The 26,659-nt window shown below is 38.5% G+C and overlaps 1 protein-coding gene across 5 annotated transcripts in view; it reads left to right on the top strand.

Annotated features, from left to right (window-relative positions):
- Positions 1-955: 955 nt before the first annotated feature.
- kif13ba (kinesin family member 13Ba) overlaps positions 956-26,659 on the top strand; it is a 38,098-nt gene continuing 12,394 nt past the window's right edge. For 2 of the 5 annotated variants that reach the window (XM_024295596.2, XM_024295594.2), the window contains exons 1-18: positions 956-1,825; positions 2,047-2,377; positions 7,406-7,499; positions 15,751-15,763; positions 16,288-16,348; positions 16,464-16,556; positions 16,984-17,164; positions 18,736-18,823; positions 19,180-19,314; positions 22,345-22,457; positions 23,843-23,954; positions 24,046-24,258; positions 24,330-24,440; positions 24,526-24,660; positions 24,833-24,963; positions 25,896-25,982; positions 26,063-26,253; positions 26,353-26,632. In XM_024295596.2, the coding sequence (XP_024151364.1) occupies positions 2,308-2,377; positions 7,406-7,499; positions 15,751-15,763; positions 16,288-16,348; positions 16,464-16,556; positions 16,984-17,164; positions 18,736-18,823; positions 19,180-19,314; positions 22,345-22,457; positions 23,843-23,954; positions 24,046-24,258; positions 24,330-24,440; positions 24,526-24,660; positions 24,833-24,963; positions 25,896-25,982; positions 26,063-26,253; positions 26,353-26,632 (2,108 nt within the window). In that variant the 5' untranslated portion in view covers positions 956-1,825; positions 2,047-2,307. Of the gene's footprint in view, positions 1,826-1,849; positions 2,378-7,405; positions 7,500-15,750; positions 15,764-16,287; positions 16,349-16,463; positions 16,557-16,983; positions 17,165-18,735; positions 18,824-19,179; positions 19,315-22,344; positions 22,458-23,842; positions 23,955-24,045; positions 24,259-24,329; positions 24,441-24,525; positions 24,661-24,832; positions 24,964-25,895; positions 25,983-26,062; positions 26,254-26,352; positions 26,633-26,659 lie in introns of those variants that run through there. The other 3 variants (XM_036211355.1, XM_024295595.2, XM_036211354.1) reach the window with 3 other exon arrangements.

Here is a 26,659-nt window from a genome sequence, read left to right as displayed (position 1 = left end):
AACCAGAGAACCAATTTGAAATGGACTGTTTTATTTAATTTTTCATACAAAGCATCCATAAAATCATTACATAATTGGTATAAAATGTAAAATAAAACAAATTAAGCAGTTGTGTTCTTAATTTGTTGACAATATATTTCACAATTGTATAGCTTTGTTCATTTTCATTCATCAATTTAAGGTATTTAAAGTAAAAGAAAAAAAATAAGAAAAATTAAGAAAAAGGCTCTTCTTGAAAAAGTATGTTTACTTTAGCAAATGAAGAAGTTCTCCAGTAAAGGCCCATTAGTGAACGATAAAGAGCTGGAGCTTTTAAGTAGTCAGACATCGATTTGCCAATTAAAACATTTTATTGGTCTAAAAGGGAGCTTGAGCTGAAATCTTATAGATGAGTTCCAGAGATAAAAGTCTTTCTGGAAATGTTTCCTGAAAATTTAGTAAAAAATGAACAGTTTCAATACCCAAATCACGAAAAGTACAATGACTTTATTCAGATGAAAACAAATTCTGGATACATTTTGGGAGAGGTATCTGAGCTTACTATATTGTGATGTTCCTTTACTTTTAGAGGAATTTCAATTTGATTAATTTTTATCTTAAGTCTTCTACTTCCTCTTTGCTTCTAAATAAAATGTTTGAGAGACGACAAAGAATAAAATTCTTTAGCTTACAGAGATCTTGGTGTGGAGAGTGTAAATTATTTATACACTGTTCACAAATCAATAAGGAAGGAAATCTGAATTTAACCTTATTTATTTTAAAGCAAATTACAAGACACAATGATTAAAATGTTATAAATATGTTTAATGGAAATATTATGTTAATTTAAATTAATTTTAGTTGAATAAAGAAAAACAAGGCTTAAAAAATAGAGTGCTCATAAACAATTATCTGTATTATGGACTATAATGCCAGTTTTCCTTCTTTCTTGTCTTGGTTTTGCGAAACAAAACTGTTAAAAGTTATTTCTGGCAAAGGTGTTTTTTTTTTTTTAAGTTTCCAGTGACAACTTCATGGAAGTCAAAGTACTTTGCATAAGTACAATGGAAAAAATGCAATGAAAGTTTCAGAGAAGCCGAAAAAGTCATCAATATATTTGAACTTTGTTCTAATTGTATTATTTTATTATAGTTGCGCTTTTTTTTGTTTTACCTGACGCTTGATCCTCTGCTGCGGAATGGCGTTTTTTCAAAATTAGGCTCATTATTGTTTGACATTGCTTTTTTATTTATTTATTTTTTTTTAACCTTCACCAGGTATTATTTTGAAGGGACACAGGAAGCTGGACACAGGAAGTGTCGCATGACCGGGGTCAGAGCAGAGCACATTTGGTAACCGGTTCCTCTTTATTGTCATCTAATTTTGAGGATAAAAGGTAGTAATTCTCTGAGTATGGTGTTTTTTTAGATCATCATGATCAAAATTTTACATGTTTTACACAAATTGTTGCTGCTTGACAGAATAGGTTCAAATAGGTTCGACAACACGTGTGCCACAATTGTAGTAAAGGGTCTATTACTACGGACACCACTAAGACCGTGGTTATAAACATGCTATTAACAAACAACTACGGCCAACACGTGTAGGTTTTATCTATTCAATAAATAATATATTTCGTTTTTTAAACCGGAAATCGGAACGTTCAGATTTTGAAGGGCGTGCCTTTATTTTGAAGATTTCAGGCGGAAATGCACCCTGCTGTTTGCCAGCTCTACAGACAGGGCTGTAGATTCCGTTAGGAAGGTGTAGTCCATCGCCGGGCGCTTCTCTGTGGACCTTTGTGTCTTTGGTTTAGCGTTGTCACCCCCGGGATGAATTCGTTTAGGTATGTACCGAGAAAACTCCGGTGTTTCCGGGGCTGTTGTGTCGTCGAATAGTGAAGGATTGCCTAAAAACTTGTTCAGATCCTGCCGTTGCCCCTCCTCAGTTTGCAAATTAGCTGGCTAGCCCCTATTTTTTGGAAGATGGGGCACTTTGCATATATTTTGGTTATTATCATATCTCCTGTTGCTGATTGGTTTTACTGACTTGTCATTTCCATTTTAGCTCCCATGGACTCACCATAAAAAGAAACATGAGCAGAAGGAGAAATTAAGCGGCGGCGGCTGGCTTCCTGCGGGATTCTGCCCAGGCTTTTTTTTTTGTTTTTTCCGTTGACATGTCTGGTCTATGGAGCACAGCTGAGAGAGGCTAGCTGGCCGACATCCGGCTAGCTCTGGGTTTTCTGGATTTTCGATGATCGTTCGGCTGAGAAGCTGATTTATTTTGGATCAGCGCTGCTTTCCCTCTCTGGAGGAAGGAGCCAGCATGGGGGAGCCCAGCCTGGACGACTCCAATGTCAAGGTGGCTGTGCGCGTTCGGCCCATGAACAGAAGAGGTAAGTGATCCCCCCAAATGAGCTAAAAACACATGCTGATTCTCACTGATAGTCCTAAATCTGCAGTTTAAATCTAAGTCAGTGCATTGATGCGTTGAAATCACCGTAGGCTCGTGTGGAATGCACATTCCCCCCAAGATTAACCTGAATCAAAGCTGCATATTGCACAAAAATTGCCCACATTAGACTGGCCTGATTTCAGCACTCCTGTTAATTTCCTGGGAATGGGATTGCGGTCAGAAATCACTGCCCATTAATGAAATGAGCTGCTGCAGATTTGAGGGGGAAAATAAAAAAACAAAAACCCGGCTGGTCTGGATGGCACATGTTTTATATAGTGCTGGCCGTATGGCTGCCTGCCATCCACTTAGATTTAAAGCCGAACTGCTGTGTGAGATGCCCTGTTAAAGTCTAAACGCTTTGTCTTTTTTACTGGCTGATGGGAATGTCATTAGGTTTTCCGCTTAATTTACTGCTTCTTCAAAGAACCCCTATTTTTTAAATTTATTTTAAACAAATTAGCTTTCCTCAAGAAATCACACCAACTTAAAAGCTTTTCCCAAATGTATGGAGCATCCTCTCACTGTCACTCCTTAAAAAAGATGTCAATGTTTTCTCCTTTCCTTTTGTTTACTTTTTTTTTTCATCCCATTTTGCTGCATCCTCGTGTCTAATTCCAGAAAAAACTTGGAAAACAAAGACACAGTGTCGCACAAATCTTCAGTCATGCTCCAGTGCTCTGCTCCATTATATAGCAGGTTTTTGGTGCCTCATAGCAGGGCACAGATGACATTTCCTGGTTGATTGCCAAGTCTCGTTTGTGCCGTGGGATACCATGTGTCCAATGAAAAGGAGGAGGAGGAGGAGAGCTGCCGAGGCATAGTGGTGGACCAACAACTGGCTCAATGAATCACGTGTGTCTCCCCCTCTCTTCCCACTCGGGAGCTGGAGATGTCGGTCACAAGATCAGGGCAGTGTATCGGCGCGCTGTTCCCATAGGGTTTGACGTCCGGATCGCTTTGGAAATAAAGCTGCTTTAATAGACCTTTGATTTATACATAAAAATCTGTTAATGTTTTTTTGATTTATTAATTTGGATGGAAATCGATAGGAGATGCATTGCTTCAGCAATTTTCCTCCAGCTTAGTTGGTAGTTGTAGAGATTTTCTGTCGGTACATCACTCTCAATTGGTATTTTGTAAAACTTTAAAAAGAGGAGTGATTTAATACTGCCTTACTTTTAGTGTGGAGGTGTTCGTACTTATTGCGAAAAAGGAATAAAAATGGAGGAAAAAACATCATCATTGGCGTTAACAGGAAATAGGCATGGAAACTGAGGTTTGGCTGAAGGCAGTGGGACTGTTTGGAACCAGCAGTGCCACGTTTCCAGTCGTTCCTTCCCAACGGCTGTTGTGTGAATGGTCCTTCTGTCTACTCAATGCCAGCGTGTCTTAAATCCAGCACCAAAACTTTGATTGCAAATTTCAGCTTTTCAAGTCCTTTGTCTTCCTTAAATGTTTGGTTCCAACCTTTTGACTTAAACACGAAGCAGTTTAGTTCAACCACAGCTCCTACTCCATCTTCTACCTGTTGTTTTACTCTTTGAAATCACAGGCTTCAGTGGCTGCAGATGAGCACTTTCCCAGCAGCGAGCTACACCTTTGAAGTAATGACCGGGCAACTGTAGCTTGGGGGCAGCTATCCTAGGGTAGTAGAGGTGGTCTAACGGCCGGGCCGGACAAAGGCAGGAAGGGAGTGAGTCTGAATGAGTATTTGCTAACGTTGCATAATGCTTCATGTTCCCATGGTGGTTAGCCTTCGAAGAACACAGCAACCCTCGGTCGTAGCAACAGCGGCACTACAGCCAATAAGCTTTCCTGGCTCAGGTCGGGGCAAACGTCAACACAGTCGGTGACTCAGGGAAGAACCAAAGAAAAGACCACTGGAAAGTGGAAGCTGTTATGAGGCGGATAACAATGGGTTAATTTGTCCACTCAACCGTACCTCATCACACTTTCCTCCAGGAAGTGCAGCTGCAGCATGTAGAAGAACATCAGAGCAGAAAAGCTCATGAAGAACAGCTTTACTGAAGATATTCAGACTTTCTCCTTGTACTTTTGATTGTGCTCTCGAGCTTTTTGCTCTGTAGTTTCCTTCAGAGAAACTGAATCATGCAGTTTTTTTTTAATAATTTGTCTGGAAATGAAATTTCTACATCTCCTCATTTGATGTGCTTCAGCTTTTTAAACAATGCATCCTGAAACATCAGGCGTTTCATGCTTGATTCACAATTATTACATATTTAGATTATAAGAATCCAAAAATATTTATCTAAGAAACTAACTCTACAAAAAAATGATATTTTGAAGCCAAATATTTTCTTAAATATGTAACAAGGAAGTCATAAAATACTAAAATTGAGACTTGAATTTAAACAGGCACTTCTAAAAATGTCAACACTTAGACCAATTTTCAAGTCTTCCCCTACATTTAACCCTCCAAGCAGAGAGATTAGGAAAAATAGTGTCTTTGAATTTAAATTAATCAATATCAAAATCATCTACGTTAGCCAGCGCTTGGAAAATGCATTACAAAAATATTGGTTATATAACTTTAAAAAGTCATGCTAAAACAACAAGTCATTATTTACATTTAAATGTAAAGAAATGTGTTTCTCCTTACCTCCTCACCAGTGGAGGGATACAGAGCCTTACCCAAAAAAAATAAAAATAAAAAATTTTGTGACGCCCCTACAAATCCCTCATTAATTTGAGAGGTAGAGAGAAACCAGAGGGGCAGGGGGAAAATTCAGATTCTGCCTTGGAGGTTTTTTTTTACTGTGAAATTGTTAAAATTTCTGGTTGAAATTTGCACTATAGTCGATTAAGGTCACTACAGTTTTAAACTTGGTATCCTGAGCCATTGTTCCACATGATAAAGTACCTGTCAGCTCCACTGAACTCATAGGTTCTTCTTCATCAGGGCATCCCTGCTCTACAGGAGCTTCAACTCAGTCATAGGTAACTTTAGTGTGCATATAAAATTGTGCTTATGTAGTGCATGTGTCATAGAAGAACGGAAGCGAAACTCTCTTTCCTGCTCTAACGCATTGTTAATGAATACATCCTGACATGCTGGCCTACTGCAGAATGACTGACACTGGCTGCTACACGTCATACTTGACTTAAACAGCTATACAGCAAATATTTTGTTACATTTTATTTTTAGGAAAATGAATTCGACCTGAATGTTTTTGCAAATCAAACTAAAAAAGTGTGAAAAGTAAATTCAAAAGATTAAAAAAAAAGCTATGATATATTTTGTTCTTAAGTTTTTATTAAAAAGAAAAAGAAATCAAACTTGTGCCAGTAGAAGAAAACAAATATTTGTCTTTCCGGGGACTTTGAACCTTCTTCCAGTGTTGAAGGAAAGGATTTTCTTTGAGCAAACAGTGTTTGCAGCTGAAGGGGTGCAGTTTAAACCCTGACCTCTAACCTGCCTTTGTGAGGGGGTAAAATGTTGGAGGATATCCTCCCAGGATGATGCAAACCATCCTGCTCACATTTCTCAGTTTTTACGTTCTCAGTCAGAATGTATCTTTGTTTTTTTACTTTTAGAAACAAGCCTCCTGATAGCATACATGTGACCTTTAGCCATGCTGCTCACTTAGCTAATGTTTTCACATTTATTTTTATTAGAGCCTGTTATTTATTGATTCAAGTATCATTTCCAACCGATTGTAATGATTGGCTGTTTTTAGGGTTTTTCCAAATTTTAGCTTTACGCTATTTTGAGGCAGATTTTTAGAAGTAAACATTGGCGTTTACAAACTATTTCTATATAATTACTAGTTTAATTGATTTTTTTAACAGAAATAGGAGTTGGTACATTTTTCTTGCATCAAGAAATGCTGTTGCTTAACAATTAATTGTTTTCCTAAAAACTATGTTTAGTTTGTATTTATTAATATTTTGTTTTGCTTATGAAATAGCCTTAGCAAGAAGTATTCTATTTTAGTGTACTACAAGTATGCTTAGTCTATGCTAAAAGTGAGCTAGGTTATTTTCAATTTACTTTTTCATATACTATTAATAAATTGTAAACTAAAATGTTCTGATTTAGTCTAAAGAAGTATTCCGTTAGTATATTTCCTACACTACCTGGTCTAGTAGACTTGCTGTACTTATGCTCAAGTATTCTTAATAAAATAGACATCAAGTGTACAAATTTCTTGCTAATGGTGAGGATAAGAGGACAAATACCCTCTTTCTTTGTATATGTGTGTGTGAGCGGGGAGTAGGTCAAAGAGCACAGATTGGTCCCTTTTTATTGATTATCTTTGGCTGAGATAAAGTTCACTTTCAAAGTAAAGTTGAATATTCAGTAGGTTCATTACAATGCTGTTAACTTGATGTTCAGACCTTAAAAAATCTGTTTTTTTAAAACAGACTTAAAGATCAACTCAAATAAAAGTTGTGTTTTTAGTCCATTCTTGGGGGCATTTTTTTCATGATGGAGTACATATATAAAGAAAAAAATAAAACTGAATTTCTGGATATTTCTTGATTCAAATCGTAGTGAATCAAAAGGGCAAAAAATGCTGGAAAAAGCCTGTAGTTTTGACACAGCTGTGACAGTAGGCCAGCCACATGCTTACTGCTCCTCTCCATTCCAATGAATCCATTTGTAGACGACTAGATCCAGTCAGTAACCCTGGATTAGGTTGTCCTGTTTTCATGTCAGGCTTACGTGGTAGAGACTAGCCACCAGAGACTCCTCTGGTTCCTCTACTGCTCTTTCCCCCTGATGTGTCTGTCACTATGGAACCGGCTAAATCTAGTCTGATCAGACCATATGACCTTTTTTCATTGATGCAGAATCTAATTATAACTCGTTAGCGAATGCATGCCCCTTTGATCTCAGTTAGCCTTACTGATTTGTGTTGGAACTTTACATTTTGCTTTCACACACTGTAATGGGTTTGTTTTGGTCGTGGTGGTAACACTGTATGCTGGCTTTGTTCCACAGAAAAGGAACTAAACACAAAATGCGTTGTGGAGATGGTGAAAAACCAGACCATCCTTCATCCAGCTGGAGCCAACCTTGGAAAAGCAGATTCCAGGTATGTAACTGTCTGCACTATTGATGCTTTGTTTTGTGTACATTTAACTGAGGCTTGTTTGTTCATTCCTTTTCTAGAACTCACATTTTGTTTTAAAAAAAAGAAATACATAAAATTTGACCTAATTTTGTCACAAATCATTGTATCCAAGTCAAGCCTAAATATTCAAAGAGTATTTTCCTCAAATACACAAAACAATAATGATTTTTTATATGTTGATTATTGGTGAAGAGAACCATTTTATTCTCCGTGATGCACGACTGTTTTTTCTAAATCAAGTGGTTTTTGTTTGTCCTAATTTTAGAGCGGCAACATTTATTTGACAAAAAATCTCAAATGAATTTGGCTGACAAAAATAGATTGTTCTAAAATAGATGATACTCACTTGGCTTGCTTATCTAGAAAACCTTATGTCATTAAATTTTTTATAAAAAGTAGCTCTTCTTCTTACTTTTAAACTCTTTGGTCTTCGTAAATAATCAATGACATTCCAATACTTTAAGTGTACTTGGAAGCTAGTGTATCCTTGAGGCCTTGAGAGCTAAAAAAAAAAGCATGTAGGATGGGGGGGGGGGCTGGAGGGAGTTCTGTTTGTCTAAGAGCAACCGTGACTTCACCTTCAAATTCACAGCCAGGAAATAACTGCTTTGCTTTTTATTCCCATCGTTCTGCTACTTTCCATTCAGATTTATAGCTGTTGTGTTTTTCATGATTGCTCTGCTTTAAGAGAGCGGCTGATCTTTGGGAAGTTGCTCATATCCTTCCTCTTGAATGCTCCTTCAGAAACAGTCTCGCCGTAGTTTGTTTGGTATGTTCCCTCTCCCTGGTGATGTAACTGTTGGCAGGAAGCGGATTAAACACCTGTAAAGCCTCATCGAATCGGCTGTATTTCAGTTCTGACTTGATCTTTGTTTACTACCAGCTGTTGTTATTGAGTTATGCTCATTTTCTGCTTGGAATTGTTTAGTCTTTCAATCACTGTCTCAAAGAAAGGATTAAGATGCATTGGATTATGTTTCAAAACAAAAAGGAAATGTGTATCTGTGGATAATTCTGAGTCTAAAAGGCTGTGTGAAACTGGTATTTTTCAGAGGATTTTTTTTTTTGTCATGTGATGCTTCAAAATTGCCTTAAAATAACTAACTGATCATCTTGGAGGAAGCTAGGATGACAGAAGTAGGAGCTGGGGAAGCTAACAGCAGTCCGTCTGGTCAGAATCGGTGCATAAATCTGCCTCCAAGCTGCGGTTCAGGATCAGACGGCAGCAGCTGCATGTGTGTGCGGTGGGTGATGGTGTTGAAGTGTAGAAAGGACAGTGGCATTGAGACACAGGCAGACAATTGTACAAGAAAAAAGAAGCAGACTCCGGTCTTGTCTTCCTCACTCTGCTGGGTTATAGCTTCCCATTGCCGGGCTTCCTCCTTTTTTCTCAACTCTTTTGTTTCCATGGCAACCCAGTGGGAGGTTAACTCCGGGTCGCTGCTGCTGACCGCGGAGCCCCTTACTTGAGGGAGGAGAAGATAGAAGAGGGGCAAGAAGCTTCATTTACTTGAGCATCTGTCGACCATAAACTTCCGTCCTTGACGTTTATGGAGGACTGAACAAGAGTGGAGCTGTAGTTTTTCCCTCTGTGTCGTGGTGACAAAGAGGCCAGGAAACAGCAGGAGGATGGGCTAACTTGCTGTTGCTCTTAGTGTGCAGATGCTCCTTTAATTTTGTTATCTTGGCCACGGTGTACATTGACATAGTGCTTAACATCGCTGTTGAGGAAAACCAGGAAGTGGCCAATAAAGCCCAAGGTATTGCAGGTGCTTGTTGTTTGCTCAAGCTAATTGAACCAGCAGGATTCCCTTTGTTTATATCGGAGCAAACACGGAAAAAGCCAACATGGGTTCTTGATCTTTTACAGCCCTTTTCTATAGTTACAAAGCTTACTGTATAGATTGAACTTGAACTAGAATTTAAGAATGAAGCAACACATGTGACCAAACTTTTATCTCACTTTATGATGCCATTGGAGAAACAGAAAGGAAAACGATGATTCTGCAAATTATGCAACACTTCATGTGTTCAGTTTTGTGACAAAGTAATATTTCTATAGGAAGAGATAGTAGGAATGAGAGTAAATATTTATTTGTGTTATAAAAAAATGTGCATGAAAAAGGTTCACTATCTTTGGGGGTTAGTCACTGGGCAAATGATGACGTCTCGTGTGCTTTGGATGAACTTGGATCTCAGATGTGTAAACCCCAGAGCCTAGAGGCTGTCTGATGGTAGTTAGAGACCAGACCATTCCAAAGCATCGCTTCAGGTGGAGAGTAGGGTGGAGGAGGGCCAACAGACTGTCAAGAATGCAGAGAGAGAGACAACCAAAAATTGATTGTGATTGACTGAGATGGAGGCAGGCTATTTAGGTATTAAGGGGGCCATACCAGGATTTTCTTTAGTCTTTCGGAGTAAACTATATCAATTTAAATGATCATATATTAGCTTTGGAACACTAAAAAATTAATTATTTATGAAATTTTTGTGGACTCTTTTTATACAAAGAAGTAAAAAGACTTTATCTCTAAGGCACCACCTTTTGCTCGCTGAGGGTGCCACCCACTTCTTGACGCCATCACGATAAAATGAGGGGAATATATATATATATGTTTTATAAATATTAATATAGGCCTACATACAGTGCAGCTCGGGTGTTGATCCCCAAAATTTGGTACAGACAGAATGGTGATGGCTAATGGGTTCATTTTGTGGTGGAATTCGGTCAAAAAAATGCAAACAACAATAGATGATCATTTTAGGATTTATTTAATTTGATTTATTCCGTAGCTTGCAAAGCTAGCTGATCACTGCTAGTTTGAGCTGCTAGTTTTGCGAAGAAAGTGTTGTGTTAGCCTGGGGGCGGAGCAGACTCTTCCTGGAGGAGGCTGTCTCACGTTGTGACATCAGCACGTGAGGACCCGCACGTTTTCGTGGGTATTGGAGGGGCTGCTGTTGAGAGCGCAGTTTTTAGAGGATTACTCAGAAATGCTTGAACAGGTCAAAAAACGCTTTGGGATCGTTTATAGTGAGGAATGAACAGCATAATATACTTAAAAGATCAAAAAGTTGTTTTTTCATGGTTTGGTCCCTTTAAGCAAAGTGAAGCCCTAATTGAAAATGGTGTGAAGAGTGACGTACTGCTGGGCGATATGACCATACATATCATGTGGGCGATAGAAATGTCTATCGTTCCTATTCTTTTCTATTTGTTTATTTTTATTGCTGATTTGTTTATTTGTATTGCTGAACTTCTGTGCAAAAATGTGTTTTTCTACTAAGAAACTTGAAACTGTCGTGCACTTAAAAAAAGTGTTTCCCATTTCTAACTAATCAGTTACATGTTCCTTGAAAAAATTAAGTCAGAGAAAAGTAAGAAATGACACTTTTATCATTTCTTTTTCAGAGAATAATTTAAAATATACTTTATTATCATGATTTATGTCATTATTGTGATATAAAATAATCTATATCGTGAAATACATTTTTTTTCCATATCACCGCCAGCACTAGAGTGATGTAACAACTGGGGCTGCCACGATTAGTTGATTAGTCACGGCTATGTCAACAATTAAAATAGTCAACGATTAGTTTAATAGTCGATTAGTCTTTTTTTTTTTTATACTCGAAACTATGGTGCGCACTTTCTAATGCTGTGTCTGCTATTATTTTTGACACGCATGCACAGAAATGCTACCTTTCCAGGCCACCAGCAAGAGCATCATACAGTTTGGAATTATAAAGAGTCACAGTGAAGTAAAGTTGTGCTCAGAACAACAAAATGTACTTTTGTTATATTTAAGTCAGTGAGACCAAAACTTAATCTTTTGGAGAAAATAGTTCCTTTGTTTCAGATGCTGACCTCATTTGATTTTAGTTTAGTTTTAATGCCAGAAACAAACGAAGAAAAGAAGCTGCAGGATTTATTAAAAGTTTAATAAGCTATTGTTCTAATTGTCTTTAATTTTAGTAATCATATAGCACAAACACTACAAGTTTAAAGCTAAAGATGGTTAAGATGTGTGTTTCACATCCAGCTCAATGCATGACCCGATTAGTCGACTCACCGAAAAAAATAATCAGTAACTGGTCGACTATGAAAATTATCGTTTGTGGCGGCTCTAGTGACAACCCAGGGTACCGTTAAGTGTAAATTGGGGCAAAGCTTTACTAAGGTTTTCTAGATCTTTAGTGATATCGATTTTTTTTTGCCTTTACTGAGCATTTTTTTTTTCTATTTGATTGGATCTTTTGCTATTGATTTGTCCCAGCTAGTAATGCCTGAAGGTGTAGTTTCCTTTCAACATACATTTTCTAACAGAGTTAAATCAAGATAAAGCCAATAGTGAGTGTTGGATACACAGTGTGGAACAAAAGCAATGAAAAAGGTTGCCAGCTCATTTGCCTGCTCTACAGCTGCTCTGTTTAGGTTCTGTGTGGATACAAAAACAGGCGCCGGCATCTTCGCTTGGGTTTCTACAAACCGCGCTTTGTTTAGGTAAATGAGTGATGCAAAACAAAAATAAAAAACCATTAGAGTTTCAGATTTAAATTCAAATGGCTTTTATTCTGTTGACATGTAGTATTATTCTCATTTCGTTGGAAGAACAGCAGAGATATATTTGTTTTTCTGCTGATTGGGACACATCTAGGGATTTTCATAATCTAGCCCGTTATTAGGGTTTTATGGATTGATCAAAACATATTTTTGTTTTAGTTTTGGAGACATTTGCACATTTTTTTTTCTCGTGAAAATAATTCTTGAAGCTGAGTAGAGACTACAACTTATAAAGATTCAATTCCGGAATATTTAAAAGTATTTATTTTTATTACAAATGTGCCATTTTGGTTTATTGACTGCTGCATTTTATAAGTTTAAGTACTTTTTACATCACCACCACTCCCAGAGCAGATGACACTATTCAATTATTATGGTGTTGTGGATTGTGGACAATTCCAAAAGCTTTGAAAAGTTCAGGAATTTCCTTCCATTCTGGCTCTGAATTCCACTTTGTGTGGGTTTGTCTGATAAACGTGGCGCTAACTCCCCTTCAGCCGTGTTCTCAGATTCTGCTTTGCATGATGACCTGAGGCTGTTTGCTCTGGACTAATGAAACTGGATGTTGACACACGCTGACAAAGATCTGCCTGCTGTCACACGTCAGTGGTTCAGACTCAGCAGCTCAGTCTCCAAGGACCTTTCAGAAACGCCTTTGTGGCCGCATATCTTGTATTTATGTTAGTTTGTTTACATCTGCAATGACTGAGTTCATGGTGCGAAAGGAGATAAACAAATAAAAAAAGACTAGTTAGGAAGATTAACAAAAAACAAAAAAAAACTTGGCATCCTCTTGGTATGTTGGTTTTGTTTCCTCAGCATTTCGATTTCTCTCATGTTTGCATGATTCACTGTCGGTAATTTGACCCAGGCTTGCTCTCATCCCAGTTTTCCCTGACTCAGTCTCAGACAGTCTGCATAATAAAGCTCTAGTGCTTGGATATACAGATTGGGAGTGCAGCCGGAAATGCAAAGATGAATCTGTGTAATCATTAGAGTAGTAGCAGTCCCAATGCTTGAGATTTAGTCTCTTTTGTGTCCTACGTATACCATCAAGAAGGTCTGACCTACTATGATGACCTTTGAATTAAAAGCCAGTTTGAGGGCTAGCCTCTCTACTCCCTCTAGCTACCTTCACCTCTTCTCTCCATCCTCCACATCCGTGGATTGTACAGTATAAGGGAGGGGGGAAATAATGCAAGAACATTAAGGGGGGCAATGAAGGAGGGAGGGGGGGAAGCAGCCATGCATTCAGTAATTTTTTTAAATGACAACGACAGGCCGAGGCGAATGGAATTGTTTCAGGACGGAGGGAGGTGGGTCTCAACTCTCCTGACTGCTCCATTCTCCATCCTCATTGGTTATTATTTTTTTTTCTTTTCATGTATGGATGTTTGAGCGCAATAGTTGGGTGACCGTCTCCTATAGCTTATGAAGCAATCATGGCAGCTGTCACCATTATGTACGTCAAAACCTGAAGGAGCTTTGACCTCTGGACGTGGGAGACATGTCAGATGCTCTGGAGTGCCTCCGAGAAAATATCAGAAAAAAACAAAAGTATCTTGAAAGCAGCATGTCGAACAATTTAATATCACACATCTGTAAGAAATATAGTCCATCTGTTTTAGTAGAAATTTGGTCTGAAACTTAAAATACCCCCCTTTTATTTCTTCTTTGAAGAATATACTATTAGTACATTTAATTATAAACTAGCAGGCGCGAAAAAGCCTGACAGCACAGACTGCTTGATGATCTAAAAACAGGACTTTAGAGAAGTGGTGTTAATTGGATCTTGATTTTTAAAAGCTACTGGAATCAATTAAAGTGCAGCTGGGAAACGCTCAGCGTGCAGAGCGTCAGCAGCAAAGCATCGGTGAAATATGAAGTGCTACAGATCGTTGGCTGCCTTGTCTTAGAACTGCAGGCTTGGTGGCTTCTTAAGAATGTGCATGAGTAAAGCAAAACAGGTGTGGAGAAATTTTTGTTTTTTGTTTTAGTCTGTGCGGTCTTTTCCAGCAGGATTTGTAGAGACTTGTGTGAGGATATTTTCAGAGATGGCTTTGTTTTTAGAACAGCGTAGTTAGACCGGTAGATGAGTTTGAATGACATAGTGGTGTAAGTCTTTTGACAGGTCTGCTAAGTAGCAGAATTTCTTTTAAATCTCCTTGTAGAAGTGCAAAGGGCTCCCCTGAAGTTCAAACTATAGTTTTTAAATGTGTAATGGCTTAACTGTGTTTTACCTCTGGCTTTATCTTCTCACTCTGTGGGTGAGAACAGCTGAGAACTGCAAATAAGGAGGAAATAATTCACCTCCATTAATAAATTCATAATTAAAAGGATTTTTCTTGTGAATATTTTCGAGGGTGTTTGTAGAACACGACAGCAACACCATAGGGAGCTCTTTCACACTTCAGTTCATTCAATATTTATTACTATTTTTCTTAGTTACCCATCATCTAATTATACCCAAATTCAATTAGTCATTTAATTACACGAGAGTCAAATAAGGCTAGAATTTGTGCATCTGTGTATGCAATTCATATTTTAATTAATCAATAAGGTTACAACTAATAGTCATTTTGATAGATTTTGACTGTATTTGAGAAAATATAATTTACGCCACAATTACTGAGTGTAAAAGCTCACAAATATTCTTGAAAGTACTTCAAACATTGACCTTTTAATATTGAGTGGCACTTGTTTATACTGATATGAAATGAAAGAAGCAGGAACTGCTGAGATCACTTCTGCAAGAAACCGGAGCAGGAAATCACCCTGCTAATTCTTTTCTTTGTTTTGGGACATCACACTTACATTTACAGTCTTATTCTTCTAAATAAATACAAACAATAACTGGAATATTAACTCATGTATCTTGTAATAGTGTTTTGCTAGTGTACAAGGTTTGACTTATTATGAAAATGTGAAGGCACTGTTCTGTTATAAATGATTTAATATATTTGTATCAGTCAAATGCAAAGTTTTCATTTATTTTACTTCCTAATTTTAGGTTTTTGACCATTTTTTTTTTTTTTTTTGCTTTTCTGCACTTTTAATGCTCTTCTTTGGCTTTCTTTTACACTGTTATTGTTAAGGACTTTTTTGTGGTAGTGCTGCTATGGGATACTTATTGTGTTACTTGTATTTACTGTGAAAGATCACAGATTTTTGTGGTTATTACTCAAAAGCTGTCAGACAGAGAATGTTTATTTCTTTTATCACAGACTGTCTAACATGTCTCTAAAAGTTCCTCTACCGGACCGTGACCTTGTAGCGTTGTATGACATCATCTGAATAGAAATACTATAATCTTCAGCACAGTTATCCTTTACCATGTCGACGACTAACATTAATACAAGAATTGACTCTTAGAGATGAGCACAGTATGCTTTTTGATACACAAAGACACATAAAATCTGCTGATTTTTTTTTTTTCTTTTCTCCTGCTGTTGATGACATTTCCTTTGTACACAATGCTTTTTAGTCAAGTATTGATATCCTCAAGGGACTGGTCTAAACAGAGTTTACCACTCTCTGAGTTTGTGATTCTCACATTTAGGCCTATAAGATTGGTACACGTAACCTTTCTGTGTGTCTTCTTTTTATCTCTCCACAAATACCTGTGAACCTTGATCTTCCCAACATCACCAGGAATCAGTCCAAGGTAACATCACACACACCCAAACACATGTTGACATGTTCAACACTGAGCTAATCTGTGGCTCTGACTCATCAGTTTAAACAAAGATACTGCTGCGTTTTTCATGTTTTAGTCGTATCAACACTTTCTTACATCAACTATGATGACACATAGAGCACATTTCAAATCTTTCTTTCTCGTAGAAATGGTGAATAAGACTAGTTTCTAACTTGTAAAGACATTACTTATGACTGCTCACATGAGTTATCAGCTGGTACTGCTTCAAAAAAAGAGCATCACTTAGAGAAACTTTAGTGTCTGAAAGATGGCATCCAACCACCACCAGAAACAGCCTGTTCTATAGATTTCTGAAAGTCAGTCTTTTGTTTCATATAAAGCCTGTTTGAATATAATTTGATCCAGATTCACCCGTAATCTCTTAAAAAACTGCTATTTCGATTAACCACATTTTCATTCATTTTATTAGTTTTCACTTGGTTGTAATCTGATGATGCTCTTCATTCTGGTTTCCCTCTGAACCTCTTCAGGTCTTTGCTTACGACTATTGCTTCTGGTCCATGGATGAGACGGATAAGGAAAGATTTGCAGGTCAGTTATTAAGAAGACTGTAATATTTCTATTTCTAAAGATTATGACAGAAGAACACAACAAACTAACATTTTAAAAAGTGCATAAGAGTGAATGTTTGTTTGTGTCTCTACAGGTCAGGAGGTGGTGTTCCAGTGCCTTGGGGAAAGTCTCCTTCACAACGCCTTTCAGGGCTACAATGCCTGTATCTTTGCCTACGGACAAACTGGTAAGCTGTTGGATAAAACCTTTTAAATGATTATCATAATTATTTTATTATTTCTTATAGTTTTATTGACTCTTTCTTAACCACCTAAAATGTGGAAGATATTTTTAGAATGTCTCTCTGTTGTCAGTATTGTTGTAGTTGTCACTGTGGATGAGTTGTGACATAAACTCGAATAGATTGTTCCTTTAGGCAAAACATCAAAGTAAACTGAATACCAGCAGAGAGATACCAGACTGGATGCAGAAAAACAAGGCAGAAAGTGTTAAAATATGACCTTTAAATTTGTGACTGTGGATGTCTTTTAATCCAAAAAATCCAAAAAAGAAAAACAAATCTTAATATTTATGTTAATTTCTTGTGTAAGTCAGTGTGACAAACACACATAACACAAACATCTGTCTATTTAATGCTTACTTGTGTGTTTTAGGTTCAGGAAAGTCGTACACCATGATGGGTTCAGGGGACCAGCCTGGGCTGATTCCTCGCCTCTGCAGTGCTTTGTTTGAGCGGACCAAGGAGGAGCAGCGGGAGGGGGAGAGCTTCACTGTGGAGGTGTCCTACATGGAGATCTACAACGAGAAGGTTCGAGATCTGCTGGATCCCAAAGGGTATGTACCTTTTAAACCATTTTTGTTGGATGTTTTTGTTTTGAAAGATCCTGATATTGACAAAATGAGTTGCTTCTTAATTATAATGTGAATCAATAAAATAATTTAAGCAGATTATTCTGATTCCTTTGGTAATATTTCTCTTAAGTTGAGTTTTTATGACAGCAGTGTTTAAAGTCCCTCTCCAACACTAATTTTTATTGTTTTCATTATGATTGTGCTGTTTTTTTTAGCTAAAATCCAAAAGCTTGTGTTGTTTTTAAGGCACATTTTCTGCAGAGCTGCAGGAACTTTTTAGAAATTTGCTTTTTGTTGCGGGCAGGGCTGGGTTGAGCAGTAGTTAGCCTTGCTAATTTTCCAGTATTCCTTTATTTGGACTCTTTCTCGGTTAAAAAAAAGCACCCCAGAAGCCCAAGTTAACATTAACATAAAAAATGGCAAGCAATATCTAAGCTTTCAGTTATGACCTAGATGGCAGCTTAGATGATTAAAATGAAGATGTTAATGGATCGATTTGTCTTCAAGTGGATGCTTCAGAATTGTAGCACAGAAGCGTCACAAACCTGAGATTTTTCAAACAGTTTTCATCTACTTCCGATCTAACATGATTTGAATAAAGAAATACTCAGAAACACAGTTTTAATCTTAAATTGTTTTATATGTGTTCTCCATGATGTGAAAAATGTGACAAGAACATGTTGAAAACACCAAAAAACAGGATTTTCCTTTTAGTGAGTTTTTAAATCCTGCTTAAGTAAACAGAAGCTAATTTATTTGTTTGTTCAAGTGAAATCTCGTTGAAAAGCAGAGTCATTTAATACACATTTAATAATATTTTATACGGAATAATTTCCCTTTGTGTTAGGCATAGCTTTAATATCAATTCAGTTCAGTTTTATTTATTTAGCCCAATATCACAACACAGCTTCACACCGGTAATTGTCCAAAAACATAAAATCAATCAGAATATAAACAATCTGATTGCTAAACTAAACTAAAGAAACTCCAAACAAACATAAACTAATACTATTAAGTCTCGCTGGAGCTTTTATTTTGTAATATTGGAAATGTTTCAGATTTTTTGAGGTTTCATAAAGTTGCTAACATTCACTTTAGAATATATTAGCTTCATTTGAAGTGAGGCTCCAAAGGGCAGATTAGCATAAAGGAAGTTGTGCTCGCTGTGGTGGCGTGCAGTGGTCAGTGCATGAAAAGATTACCAGCCCGCTCCGCGGCCTCTGGCTGAAGCCGGTTAATGTCCAGCAGGTCAGCAATAAATCAGGACTGCAGGCCTCCGTCTGCTGCCCCAGACACCATAACCTTTGACTTTCACTCAGTACAAAAAAACCTTTAACCTCGGTAAAACGGGCCAAAGAGGAGCACGCCATCTGACAGCCATATGCGCTTTTGCCGTGTGTTTCACGAATGATGAAGTTCTCATGTCCAGAACAAGTTAAAACCAGGGTCAAATGTTAATAGAGTCGGTGCAGGCTGCTGGTCATCAGGACTGCTGGAACTTTCCATCAGTGACCATTCTGCTTGTCCTGATTTTAAACCTTTTGTTTTTTAAGGAGTAGACAGACGCTGAGAGTGAGGGAACACAAAGTCTTGGGTCCATATGTTGATGGCCTGTCACGACTAGCAGTGGCCAGTTACAAGGTAAGCATCTTTTTCCATATTGTATTTTTTATTTTATTTTTTGTTTTGCTTTGCTTTGTCTCACTCAGTTATCATCAAAATCCCTGACATTTTCTGCTACACTCAAACGCATCACATCTTTTGAGAGAAGAGTTTTGGAGAAATGAAAGCCCTTTGATGCTCCTTAGCTGGTGTTTAATAAAATAATAAAACTTTATCCCAAAATAGATCTAAAGATAATCAGGATGAGACAAACTCTTCATCCAGTTGCTCTCCTTTGTGGAAAAACTGGCTCCTAACATATAATACATATAATGTTTGACATTAACAAACAGTTATAAAATGTGCTCTAATGCTAGTTGTTTGTCTCACATCAGGACATTGAGTCTCTAATGTCAGAGGGGAATAAATCTCGCACTGTCGCCGCCACCAACATGAACGAGGAGAGCAGTCGATCGCACGCCGTCTTCAACATCATCCTCACGCACACGCTCAAAGACCTGCAGTCTGGGGTGAGAGTTAATCACCAAACACACACCGAAGTGTCTTTTGAGTCTTACTGTCTCTGCTGCTTTGACATTGAGACGACATACGTGATATAAGTGACTTACACAACCCTCCACACTCACTTTTTCCACTCTTAAGTCATAGTTATAGAGAGAGGTCTTTCTTACTTTATTGTTTGACTTCCCATCTATACAAAGCTGCTTTTCAAAAGACTGGACAAATGGAAGTGGATGAAATAGCTGTAAAAAAATAGGTTAGTTTATGTAATATTTTCTGTTGGTTTTGTTTTAGCTCTTTCTGTGATCCAGGAGTGAGATGATGTCATTTCAGCAGTGTGACCTGGTTCTTTTAAAAAAAAAAAACTCTTGTTCTTTTACCGGCCTGCTTTACCCTCCCTGCCACGCTTGCTCTTATTTCTATCTGCTCGCAAATCCGGTTAATAATTCACAGGCATGACTGTGAGTGTGTCAGCTGATACAGCGGCTCTGTTTTCAGCACACACCCAGTCAGTCGCTCGGCTTTCCAGTTCTGACTCAGAGTGTTTAGTGTTTGACTGTTGAGCCTCACAGTTAGCCCGTCCTTCAAGTTTAAGAACTCCCCTCCTCAACCTCTTCTTTAGGACAGATTTGTGTCCATTGCAGTGACTTTTAGGAGATTTTCTGCTACTTTATGTTGGACTCAGTGTTGTTATCTATTCTTTTCTCCTCTCACTCCAAGCTTTTGTTTACTGCTAGAGTTTTTCAAAAGTGTGCACTATTTTCAAAGTGCTATAAAAAGCTCAGGTGTCTTCAGAGGGTTATCTGCTGTTCAACAGCCCTCAGGGGCTCATTGTTGCCCCCCAGTGGTGCATGTATGTCTGAATGGAGAGGATTTATATCAACTGACCCATCCAACAAAGGAAACCTCATCCAGCAGCAAAGTCAATAGCTGCTCAATAAGTAACTGTCGTGTAGAAAAACACTTGATTTCTTGTCAGTCATGATTGATTTTATAAAGTCACTTAAACTCCAGTCTGTATACAAAGGACTTTTATTTTTAGAATCACCTGCTTGAGCTTTTACTATTTTCTCTCCTGCACAGCTGTATTTTTAGTCACAACTGATACTGCTGTCTGTGAGTGAGAAACGGGCAAATCTTTACAGGTGGCCTGCACAAAATATCAAAGTTGAAGAACTCTCAGTGAGCCCATAAGCCAAAATGTTAATGCACATTTTTTCTATGTGCATTCTACGGCGACGGGTCTTAGTGAACATTTATACAACATGCAAGGGTAAGTAAGGTACAGCCTGACGCCAAATTTAAACTTTAATATTAGACTGTCTATGGTTATCACGCGGGCACATCACCTTAAATATTAAATACAATTTTTAAAGAAGAACAGAAGTTTATGTTTCGAAATCAGAATATGTTTTACTGGCTTTTTGCGTGAAATTGACACATCATTGGACTGGAAATAAGACTCCTATGTAAAGCTTGTGTTTTGTTGTGGAGAGACGGATGTCGAATGCAGACATGATGAAGGCGATGTAAACATTCAGACTGATTAATGAACGTTCTATTTTTTTGAGTCGACCCAACAGAGACGCACCACAGACAGACCCGTTGAAATCAGCCTTGGCTGTTAAAAATAAGAGAATTAGGGTGCATTCACACTGGAAAAATGATTTGTTCCAGATCAAATCCTAAACCTTGCGTTTGGTCTGTAGTCAGTCTAGGAGCTACCAGAGATTTTTGTTCCAGACCTAAAATTGTAAACAAAACCACGTGACTAAAGATCTCTGCAGCTATTGGTCAGCAGTTATGGGGGCTGGTCAAAATAAAAAGAGAAGGATGAAGATGCTGCGCTTTGCCAAGATTGTTCACTTATCATCTAATCACATTCCAGTGAGTTGCTGTTGCATTGCTGTTCCACGTTTGTCCGCTAATAACCTTCTACGGTGGCTGTTAAGGTTCAGTTATTCCGCTCTTGTACCGCTTTGTATTCAGACTGAGGAATTTCAGAGCGAACTGAAGTTCAATCCGATTGGAAACAGAGACCACCTCAAAAGATGGGTCCGAGAACAGCTCCTGGTTCCAGACCAGAGTTCGCTGACTGAAACTTTGTTCCGGATTATCGGGAAAACTGGTTCACTTTAAGTGGAGCAACTGTGTCCAGTCTGAATACACTCTTAGACAATCAGAGTATAGTCTTCATGCAGTCAGTAAAGAGCCAGTATGTGTACCTTAATTAATAACAGCATCCTTAAATATTTTCCTGGGGTCAGAGCTGCACTGGTTTGCGACTTATCTGTATCGCTGATCTCTGCTGTTGAACTTTATCTTCAATTGCCTTTGAGTGTCTTTTTTTAATCTTTTTTACTGATTTTAAAGAAATGTGAGAGGAAACCCTTGAGATGTTCATTCACACATTTACTACCCTTATCCCAGGAAAAGACCTTTGTTTTTGGAACTTTGGAAAACCCCGTTGGTACACAATCACACATCCTCAGGTTACAATACTTTGACAAAAAACTCCTTTCTGTCACTCTGGAAAGGTTTACTGAGGGTCGGATTAGACATCTGTGTGCACTCATGGCTGTAAAACACTCATTTTGAAAAGGAACAAAATCTGCGGACAACTGAGAGGTCACTACATCTGTTTGTGTAATGCTGACTTCCTGTGTTCGGATCTCACAGGTGGCGATCAGGTGTTAGATTCCTCCTTGTCAGCTGCAGAACAGTCCCAGATAGAGACTTGATATCCTCCCCTTCAACAGCTCACAGAAGGAAACTGTCAGCAAGAAGCTGAGCGGTGATGCAGCTTCTACCAGCTTGATAGAATTACAGACAAAAAACACAACAAAGCATTAGGCCAGAGCATCTTTAAGGTTTCTTCCTACCCTGAAGGGGTAACGTGAGTAAACTGATAAGAGCTGACAGACAAGATGATCCACAAACTCAAATATATCCCCCAAAACAACCTCTGCTTCTATTCTCTAATAAATGGTATTAAGTAACAATAGCGGGACTTTTCTTTTCGCCTATTGTGTCTGTAGACAAGTGGGGAGAAGGTGAGTCGCTTAAGTCTGGTGGATTTGGCTGGGAGTGAGCGAGCCGCAAAAACCGGAGCAGCAGGAGAACGACTAAAGGAGGGCAGCAACATCAACAAGTAAGGAACAGAATAGAACTAATCTGTGATGTCAATGTTGCTGTTTTCTCTGCAGTGCACATTTTAGATGCTCATAAGACAATTTGTGGCAGAGCTTTGACAGTTCTGCTCTGTTCTATTTACAGCTTTGTTTGTTCTCCTCTCCTTTGTTTCATCTGCTTCTTTTAAATTCCACCTTACATCTGTGCGCCTCCTCCCTTATGTGCCCAATATAAACTCAGTAACCCTTAGATCTGACAAGTTGTGTTTCACGCAACATACACTACCCCTAGGTTTACACAAACCAACAGTTTTACTCCTAAATACCTCGTATAAATCCTAATCTCTGGTTCATTTTTTAGAGGTCTTGCAGCAATTGTAAATGAACAAACACAACGCAACATTTAGAAATGTAAAATATAAGTTTACAGACTTGTTTAAACAATATCATAGTCCATAATCACAACTGCCCCCATGGGTAGACTCGAGCTGTCTGCAGGTAAAGTATATATGAAGCAAGCAGGTGGCCTTCACGAAATGTCAATATTGACAATTTGATGATCCCATTGAGCGAAAATGTTTAAATTTTTTTACAATATTTTTCCCTTCTGATGCCGTGAAAAATGTTAGATTATCAAACAATATTTTTCATGTGAGAATTTTTATAGTTAAAAGTTAAACAAGTTAATTTATCTTGTCTTAACTTAAAAGTGCACTTTGGTGGAGAAAAGTAAGTAATATTGGTGTAGTGTCTTGTAGAGAAAAGCTTCTTAAAAAATTTAGATCTAGGATATATTGATAATTGTTTCATAACTGAATCGTTGCCTCCTGAATCGTAATTGAAACGATTGAAACGACCTCTACTCCCGTACAAGTGCATGTAACTAAGGTCTTAGATAGCCCATCTTCTAAATGATTTACTGCCAATTTGTAAAATTAAATTATTTCAGATTTTTATAGGTGTTTTCTGCTTATAACTGTTGAAAACTTTTGTCATGTTGAAACCATGTCGCCTGATCCATATAAATTATGATTTTTTACTGCCAATAGGGAGAGAAACTGAAAAACGTCTGAACAACTTTGGTTTCTTCTGTGTATGTAGACCAGACTTCCCTGGTGTAACAATTTCTGCTCAGTTTTATTTTTTATGATTTTAAATGATTATGCAGCTGATGATTTAAATTTGCAGTTCAAGGAAAGGATTTAAGTTTTAATAAACTTGCTTCTTAAAGTTTATATTTGCACAAATGGACCAAGTTGCACTTATGTGTTTTAAACATTGAGTTACTTGAGATATTTATTACAGAATAACTTTAATTTTAACCAAAATGTTTGACATTGGTTACATGGAGCAAAATTATGATTCATAATAATAAAGAATCTTGTTGTTTTTGTGTGTTTTTAAGGTCCCTCACTACTCTTGGCCTGGTGATTTCTGCTCTCGCTGAGCAGGGAACCGCCAAGAACAAGACCAAGTTTGTTCCTTACAGAGACTCAGTCTTGACATGGCTGCTGAAGGTAAAACTTTGGGGCATCGCAAACAGAAAATGCAACATTTCATCTGTTTATGGAACTTAAGCATTTCATGATTGAGTGCTCCTGCCTCCAGGACTGCCTGGGAGGGAACAGCCGCACTGCCATGGTCGCCACAGTAAGCCCAGCAGCAGACAACTACGACGAAACTCTCTCCACGCTACGATACGCCGACCGAGCGAAGAGCATCGTTAACCACGCTGTCGTTAATGAAGACCCCAACGCTCGGATCATCAGGGAGCTCCGAGAAGAAGTGGAGAAGCTGCGAGTGCAGCTGACGCAGGCAGAGGTTAGATCTGCTCTCCATTATCATATTAGACCTCCAGCTTTTCCCGCTCTCATCGGCTGTTGTGTCTCCAGTCCCTGAAAGCTCCGGAGCTGAAGGAACGTCTGGAGGAGTCTGAAAAGCTGATCCAAGAGATGACTGTCACCTGGGAGGAGAAGCTCCGCAAAACGGAGGAGATCGCACAAGTATGCAAACCCATCAGCTGTTTACCACATCTTTTTATATACATTATTTCTTAACTGCGCCATTCTGTGCTTTGTGTAACTGCAGGAGCGCCAGAAGCAGCTGGAGAGTCTGGGGATTTCACTACAATCCTCAGGGATCAAAGTTGGAGATGATAAGAGTTTTCTTGTCAATCTCAATGCTGATCCTGCTCTTAATGAACTCTTAGTGTATTACTTGAAGGTAAACAGTTCTTAGAAAGCTCTCAATTAATGTTTTGTATTACATAAAGCCTATTTACACAAAGTACGTAACTAGAACAAACAAAAAAAAATGTTTTATTCCAGGCCCAGCAGTATGTGCATTTCTAATTCAGTTGTATACAAGTTTTACCATCTCTAATTTTGTCCTCCAGGATCACACTAAAGTGGGCTCAGCAGACTCCCAAGACATTCAGCTGTGTGGGATGGGCATCCAGGCAGAGCACTGCGTCATTGACATCACAGCGGAGGGCACCGTCTTTCTCACGCCTCATCGTAACGCTCGGTAAGAGACTTTAAGGGGTCCTTTGTTCGCCCTCTTTGTAGACTTTGACTGTAGAATTAGACTTGTGACAAGAAGGCTTTGAATTCAGAACATGTACACCAGAACCAGCTTCATTGACCGAGAGTCAGTGCACACAGCAGGAATTTGACTGAGATGACTTACACTCTGTTGTACAAAGACAAAGCTTACAAAGACGAAGGATACAGAAGTGTAAAAAATAACAATTGGAAAGAAATGAAGATGTATACTACAACAGATCACAAAACTCACAGTTCAGATCGTTTCATGGTTTTAGAGTCATCATTTTCAGATCAGTAAAAATGGGAAAAAAGACAAAATAAAAGTTGATAAAAAAAGTTGACAATTTTTAGGGAAAAATCTTGAAAACACATATTTAATAAAACAAATATAAAGTACTTAAAAACACACACACAAATGTATAACATATCTAAACATTTGGTCATTGAGTCCTTTTTATAACCCAGCGTTCATTTATATGCCCATATGAACTAAGTGCATTCTGGTGCATTGCATCTTGAAGAAAACAAAACAAAAGTATGTATTTTTAAAAAATTAAGACAAGAGGTTAAAAATTACATTACTCCATCGATGGGGAAGGGGGGACGGGGTTGCTCCGTGCCAACAGTCCCGCCCACAACTCAGAGGCTAATTTCCAAAGAACTACTGCCGACCTGCAGAAACGAGAAATTGATTTTTCATTGAGTCTGAAAAATCCTAAATGAAAGATCACTCACTGGGAAAGCTTAAAAATAGATCAAAAGATGATTGGAGTGGGATTTTAAGAAAATGACAAGATGTTATACTTTCTTAAAAATTCCACACAGTTACAATTAAGTTTGTTTAAAGCTTCTCTATGTGGAGAGTAAACCTACTTCTGTTCTTTAATGTTCCTTTGTGTGCTGGTTTCACAGAACTTGTGTCAACGGTTCTCCAGCATCAAGTGCTTTGCAACTTCACCATGGTGACCGAATCCTCTGGGGGAACAACCACTTCTTTAGGTAACTTCCACTGTTGTTGTCTGATGAGGTCCACATCCAGTTTGAGTATTTATTTAATCGACTTTTCTTGTAACTTTAAGGATAAACCTGCCAAAGCGGCGCTTCCGGGGGGCAGAGGATGAGGAGGGGGAAGGTGGCGTGATGAAGAACAGTGGCAGCAGCGAGCAGCTGGATGCAGACGGCGACACGGGGAGTGAAGTGTCCAGTGAAGTCAGCTTTTCTTACGAGTTTGCACAGACAGAGGTCATGATGAAAGCTCTGGGCAACAACGGTGAGCCGAGTTGAGAGAATTTCACATTCATTTCCTGCGAGGCTCAACACCGGTGCTTTGGGTTTCTCCCGCTGACTCATCATTGTTATGTGTTATCAGACCCCATGCAGGCGGTCCTCCAGTCCCTGGAGAGGCAGCACGAAGAGGAGAAGCGCTCTGCTCTGGAGAGGCAGAGGCAGATGTACGAGCAGGAGCTTCAGCAGCTTCGCAAGAAGCTTAACCCTGATCGTCTGTCCATGGGCCAGTCCGGAGGACAGATGACGGGTCAGCAAGGTCCCGGACAGCAGTCCCATTACCGCAGCATGGAGAGGCTCAGCATGGGAGGGATGAGCCATTCAAGCAGTGCTCAGAGCAGGCTGAGGCAGTGGAGTGAGGACAGGTGAGTGTGGATTAAAAAAAATGTTTG

Source organism: Oryzias melastigma, linkage group LG3 (assembly GCF_002922805.2).
Source record: "Oryzias melastigma strain HK-1 linkage group LG3, ASM292280v2, whole genome shotgun sequence".
In the NCBI taxonomy this organism is placed as follows: Eukaryota; Metazoa; Chordata; class Actinopteri; order Beloniformes; family Adrianichthyidae; genus Oryzias; species Oryzias melastigma.
This window is presented reverse-complemented; position numbering and strand designations above follow the sequence as displayed.